The 7324-nt window shown below is 35.4% G+C and overlaps 1 protein-coding gene across 3 annotated transcripts in view; it reads right to left on the bottom strand.

Annotated features, from left to right (window-relative positions):
• The window catches only part of LOC106868246 (zwei Ig domain protein zig-8), a 363647-nt gene that overhangs the window by 207269 nt on the left and 149054 nt on the right, over positions 1–7324 (bottom strand). For all 3 annotated transcript variants that reach the window (XM_089360695.1, XM_089360696.1, XM_052972069.2), the window contains exon 3: positions 6349–6473. In XM_089360695.1, coding sequence (XP_089216821.1) covers positions 6349–6473 — 125 coding nt within the window. The remainder of the gene's footprint in view (positions 1–6348; positions 6474–7324) is intronic.

The following is a 7324-nucleotide window of genomic DNA, read 5'->3' as shown; positions in this document are numbered from 1 at the left end:
ACATTTGATTTTATTAACAGCTTACTTCCTTAACTTTAACAATTACATAAACATGCTTTACACAATGGTTTTTCTAAAGAGGAGACTAATTCCAGTTGAACACTCTTTAAAGACCCAAGGCACAGAAATATGTTACTAAAGCCAATGTAATTTTAAAAATTGAGCTTTTCTCATTTTTTAATTGCTTTGACACCTTTCTGATACACTGGAATTTCAAGATGAAGATGATAATGTTTGTAAGGCAACCTGTTTCTGGGAAATATATTTTCATAATAGTTATTATTTTAAGATGTTTGGAAAGATTATAACAACAAGATAGTCCCTACTTTAAGAAATGTGGATTCATTATGCATAAGCAAAAGCGTGACTGTGTGGTAAGAAGCTTGTTTTCCTGTCCACATAGTTCTGAGTTCAGTCCCACTGTGTGGTATCTTGGGCAAGTATCTTCTACTATAACCTCGCGCCACACAAATCTTTGTGAGTGGATTTTGGTAGACAGGAACTAAAAGAAGCCTGTTGTATATACGTATATATTTATGTGTGTGTGGGTGTTTGCGTCTGTGTTTGTCCCCACAAAACGGGACATGAACGTAAAACATCCAGACAGTTAGGTGATACAAAAAAGGGACAACAAAACATCCAGATAGACAATACAAAGAAAACAAGGATGGGTCATTTGGAGTTTTCTTTCCTCAGTCGAGTTCCAGATTATCCTTGCAATTTCGGCTGGTTATACTCGAGATTGCCCCAATCTGGCCCGCCCCCAAGGAAAAACTAAGCTAAGAGCATCAGATTCCTTGGAAGAAAGCAGCGAATGTATACAAAAACAAGGACGAAAAAATCTGGAGAGAACCACCTATCCTTGTTTTCTTTGTATCGTCTATCTGGATGTTTTGTTGTCCCTTTTTGTATCACCTAACTGTCTGGATGTTTTGCTTTCTTGTCCCATTTTGTATTTTATATATATATATATATATATATATATATATATATATATGTATGTGTGTGTGTATGTTTGTATGTGTGTGTTTGTCCCCCCAACATCGCTTGACAACCGATGCTGGTGTGTTTATGTCCCCGTAACTTAGCGGTTCGGCAAAAGAGATCGATAGAATAAGTACTAGGCTTCTAAAGAATAAGTCCTGGGGTCGATTTGCTCGACTAAAAGGCGGTGCTCCAGCATGGCCACAGTCAAAAGACTGAAACAAGTAAAAGAGTATCTATATATATATATATATATATATAGACATGACAGAAGTAAATAGACACCCCATAAAACCTTGTTTTAGGTTTCTTTTACCACACAGTGACTCCTATATACAAATACATATATATTTATATAATATGAATAGATATGACAAATTAGCATAAATTTACACACTTAAATGACTTACAATACATATTTTACTGATGACGAAAACAAAGCTGATGCCAGGCAGAATTTGGATTTTGAGATGAGAAGAGGCAGAAGTCAAATCTAAAAGACAGTCAACTGATTCTGTCGCTCTACTGTATTCAAACCTATAAATATGTTTACTGGCAAAATGGTTAAGCATTTTGATTCAGCATTCGAGGGAGATTAAATTAATCCATAACTGACTACAATATCCACCCAATTTAACTTCCTGCATCACAATGTTAAAGTAGCTGATTTAAGGCAATATTTAACAAAGCCAATTTTTCTGTGATATCAGATAACTGGACTAGCATAATGAATTCTGCTTATATAATCGCCCATTATTTTATAAAACCCCTGGGAAATTGAAAATTGCCTCTCAGCTATAAATGGAATCTAACATTGATATTTTGGAATTAATATGGCACAGTTGAAAAAGAAATTCATTTATTGAACAGTATAATAACCCTAGTAATTGATATCATGTTTGACATGAAAACATTTCATAAGGTATTATATTATTAATGTTGTTATCATTACTATAATTATTTTGAGTTCAAAATGCTGCCAAGGTCAGCTTTGCCTTTTATCCTTTTGGTGTTGATAAAATAAGTATTTGTTGCATTCTGCAATCGACTTAGCCTTCCTCTGAAAATTAGCAGGCCTTGCGCTAAAATTTATTGGGAAAAATCTTTAAGTTTGCAAGATGTAGTTACAAACATAGCGGAAATGGTTTCAGTCTCAGTGTTACTGCATGGCACATTGGGCAAATGTCTTCTGCTGTAGCTCCAGGCTGACCAACAATGCCTTGTGAGTAAATCAGGTCGATGGAAACTATGTGGAAGCCTGTCATGAGTGTGTGTGTCTTTGTGCTTGTATTTGTCCCCTGCCACTGCTTGACAACTGATGTTGGTTTGTTTGTATCCATGTAACTTAGCAGTTCAGCTAAAAGAGAATGACAGAATAAGTACCAGGCTTAGAAATACGTACTGGGAGCAAATTGTCAGAACCCTTCAAGGCAGTGCTGCAGCATGGCCGCAGTTCAATGACTAAAGGATAACAGTAAATTCAGACAAGTTTGTATGCCATGAGTTGACAAGAATCTTGTAATTCAGAGCAACACCTTTTATTAGCATGAGAAGGTCTTTGTTTGAAGTGTCAGGTTTTTGTTTTGCCACATTATACAGAATTACCCAGATTTGCACATGTATTTAGGTGTCTAATTTTAAAGGTCAAGATAAGTAAAGAAATATATGTATTAAATCTTTAAAAGACACACTACAGGTTCTAACATTAATTTCTCATTGCCAGGTATTTAAGCTAATAAAAGACTGTCAGCGCTTTCTCTATACAAGAACTTGATATGCAAATTAGTATTACAGTTTAGTCCCTTCAAAGTGGTCCTGATTGAAAAGAACTAAGCCCCAAAGCAATCTTTTACACTTTTACAGGTATTTTATGTTTAATACATCACTTAATGAATGAGACTTGGATATAATGATTTTCATTTACTATTTGTTTTTTAAAGATGATTGTAGGTAATGAAATTTGGCTATTCTAAGAAATTGTATGAACATGTGAAGAGCTCCTGATAATCTGATAATGAAGGAAACCACTAATTAATCAGTGTATTCTTGTTATAATCTTCATCTTTCCATTACCATGTTGTTTGAAGGAGTTTAGGTTGTTATTTCTAGCAGTCTTATAGCTGATCTCACTCCTCGCCACCTCGTTTTCTTTGCTCAGCCACTGATTAGTGGAATTCTCTGGTTAGAAGTAAAGGTTAGTCAGTGGAACCTTGTAAGCAATCTATATGAAATTAATTACTAAAAAGAAAAAAAATCTTCAGATCTTTACCTTCAAGTCTGGAGTTCTTTATTGACTTGTGTCTAGCATAGGTACAAGGTGTTCTTTATTGACAGAACAGTCTGCTTCTTAGAAATAACTGTAGCATCAAATGCCAGGATAAAGAAAAAGTATTTCACTTTATCCATTTCTTTATTCTCCATAGAGTATTTTTTTTTATTTTTAGATAATTTCGTCAAGATATAATGTCCATGGACTTATATAAACTTTCATGTGATGAACCTATTTACTCTTTCATGTGGTGAAAATGTTGAATTTCAAAGACTTCACATTTGAACAAATGAAAATATCAGAGTGAAACTGAAATTTTTATTACTGTTGTTGTTGTGATTATTATTATTATTATTATTATTATTTTCATCATTATCATTATTATTATTATGGCAGTGAGCTGGCAGAATTGCTAGCCCACCAGACAAAGTGCTTTGTGGCATTTCGTCTGTCTTTATGTTCTAAGTTCAAATTCTGCTAGCCTTGACTTTCTCTTTCATCTTTACAGGGCTTTCGTCTTTACAAGTGTTCTATATTCTAGACCTGGACTAACCAAAGCTTTATGAGTGGACGGAAACTGAAAGAAGCCTGTTGCTTATATTTCAATGTGTGTAGTTTTGTATTCGTCCTCCCTCACACCACCACCACTACCATCACTTGACAATTGGTGCTGGTTTGTTTATAACCCTGTAACTTTGCAATTTGGTCAAAGAGACTAATAAAATAAGTGCACCCTTGAAAAAATAAGTACGGGGTGGTGTTTTGTTTGACGAAATCCTTCAAGATGGTGCCCAGTATAGCCAGTCCAATAACTGAAACCAGTAAGGCATCAGTTACTCAAAATTTTATCCTACACACTGATTAGTTTGCATCCAGCATTTTTGTATTTTGACTGTTTCTCCAGGTCCTTCCAAGCTATATTTCAATCAAAAGATACTGAGATGTCTGTCTAATAAAGTAGAATCATTTTCCTTTCCATCCTTGGAAATCATATCTGGATAGTTTGCTTTGATCTTCACACTAGTCTAGATGGGCATGTCCCAGATTATTGTGAACGGGTCATATTCATGTACTGCACTTTACTTCTTATCCATTTACACATCAAAATGTTGGTATATTGTCCTGTGTATACAGCCACTGACCCAAGTCCCAGTGTGTAAACACACTGGGACTTGGCAAGGACTGGCAGGCGGAAATTACGTGGTCAATTATCTCATTGTACAACTTGTGTGGTCAGCACTTGACGTTGGCATCTTCCTTATTATTTGATTGGTGTAATTATTCATAACTATTCATTTTTGCAATTATTCACTATTTGTCTTGTGCAACTAAAACACTACTACCACCACCACCACCACCACCACCACCACCACTACTACTACTACTACTACTACTACTACTACTACTACTACTACTACTACACTACCACCACTGATTTGTAATGTAGGCACAAAGCCAGAAAACGTGGTGGGTAGACAATAGTCAGTAATATATATATATATGTCTATATCTATCTATCTATCTATCTATCTATCTATCTATCTATCTATCTATCTATCTCTATATATATATATATGGCTATTATTTGATTAGTATTTATTTCATATTGACACTGAAAAGGTGAAAGAGAAAGCTGACCTTTGCATTCTGACTTTAAATCCTTCTGTTGTGGGATTTAAAGTCAGAATGCAAAGGTTTATAATTAAATACTGCAAGACATCTCACCCAACATCTTACTGATTCTGCTTTCCAATAACTGAATAATAGTAAATTAAAAAATCTTTTTTACTGGGGACTGTTGGTGCTGCCACCTACAGTTGCTCTCAGTGTAAAATGATTTTAAATATTTCATGTAATATTGATTTCTAACAGTGTCGTAAGGATGGAGTGTCATGGAAGGTGGTAGGAGGCTAGTCGATAACAATTGACTGTTTGACTGGTATTATTTTGTGGATACTGAAACAATGAAAGGAAAAGCTGACCTCAACTGGTTTTGAACTGAAAATGTAAAGGAATATAACAAAACACAGAAATGTGTGAACCATAATAATAATAATAATAATAATAATAATCATTGTTTAACGTCCGTTTTCCATGCTGGCATAGGTTGGATGGTTTCACTGAGGTCTGGAGAGCCAGTGGCTGCACCAGGCTCCAGATGCAGAAACACTGCCAGATTGGAGGCTGGTGCAGCCACTGGCTCTCCAGACCTCAGTGAAAACGGCCACGACAATATAGCCAGGCTTGTCCATTGGACACTCTGCAACAAGTATGGACTTGACAAAACAAAAAATTGGTATGACCACAAACCTGAAGGCATCGTTGAAAATAGAAATGCAAAGATCCTCTGGGATTTTATGATTCAGTGTGACCATGAGATAGAGAACAGGAAGTCAGACATAGTCTTAATTGAGAAAGAAAGCAAACTATGCTGGATCATAGATATAGCATGTCCAGCTGACAACAAGGTATGCGATAGGGAAGAAAGAAAAGGCGAGAGATATGACAGATTAGCTTGGGAGGTTAAGCAGTTGTGGTCGATGAAAAAGGTAGCAGTAGTACCACTAATTGGCGGAGCCCCGTGAACAGTGAGCAAAAATCTCGAGAAGGACATGGAACAAATAGGGGCTGCAATAAGGGTGGAGCACTTGCAGAAAACAGCACTGCTTGGAACCGCTCGAGTACTCCGAAAGGTGTTCGAAAAATAAGAGGTGTTACCTTATTTCACTGGTAGGGAACAGCTGACACTGTAGTACATCTCCAGCGTTAGAAGCTGTGCAAAGGCAATTATAATAATAATGATGATAACTTTCAAAATAGAAAGACCTGGAAATAGAGGTAACTCGAATGTGGAAACAATTCCTATCATAGTGGGCGCATTAGGTATGAGTGGAGATGGTTCAAGATCAGCCAGCTCTAAGAAGCAAAGGCCAATGTAATAATAATAAAAACAGCAAAGTGAAGTTTGAGTGTACATCTATAGGACAAGTGGTGTATGTTGAAGAGTGAGCAAGCAGATCGATGTGCACTGATCCAGGTGTTATGAAGTGATTTCTAAATAGGAGGTGAGAAAGAATATCTAGATAAAAACTTACTGTTTTTGTGCCCAGATTTATTATAGAACAATAAAGTGTTGCTGTGTCTCCAATGTATGATGTGATGTTATTTACACGAGTGCCAAAATGTGGAGTATAATACCGCTGGTACCTTCCACCTGTGACTGGAACAAAAACAAAAAGAAAGATTAATATCGATCAATGACAGGATATATATTCAATACTTTACATATCAATAATATGAAACAGTAAAACAAGATTCTAAAGAAGACACAATTGTTATGGTTTACCCCAGTCATGGTCATATATATAGAATGATATATAGAAAGACAGCAGCTTATCAGGAATGGGTGTTGCAAATGGCTGGTGGGCTGGGTAAAAATTAGATATTAGTGACAGAAGCAGTATTAGTACCAAACAACAATCTTTATATTCTACTTAACATGGATGAATTATAAAAAAACACACCATAATAATGCAGTATTCATATTGAGCGAGCATTTCAGAAGACATTTAGGGCTTAACACATAAGTTTGAAGCACCAGGTAGAATCTACACAGATGAAGTGGTAAATGAGGGGTTCCTATTTACTTCTGAGATGTTTGTGTGTGTGTGAATTAAAATATAATAAAAGAATTTATTTATATATGATATAGATTTATATTTAGTAGAATTGTAGTTTAACATTCTTCAGTTATCTCTGGTAAAATACAAAGGCTAGCCTGATTTATCTTACCACCTTGCCAAAATTATCTTCTTTTCTTCTTTTTATTGTTTTTGGTGGTACAAAATTCATTTTCCATTTTAGATTTAATCACTCCTGGTTATTTTTTTATTTTAGGGTTATCTTAAAGAAATAGCTTGTGTAAACAAGCCTTAAATGCTGTGGAAACTAAAGAAGGATATTGGCAAGAAATTAGGGCATTGAAGCTAGATACATTACAACATACCATGAAACACTGCCTAATAATTGTTTAATTCAGTGAAGCTGAAAATGGAAGGAATTTGCAGAATG

Source organism: Octopus bimaculoides, chromosome 12 (genome assembly GCF_046866305.1).
Source record: "Octopus bimaculoides isolate indiv1 chromosome 12, ASM4686630v1, whole genome shotgun sequence".
Taxonomy (NCBI): domain Eukaryota; kingdom Metazoa; phylum Mollusca; class Cephalopoda; order Octopoda; family Octopodidae; genus Octopus; species Octopus bimaculoides.
This window is presented reverse-complemented; position numbering and strand designations above follow the sequence as displayed.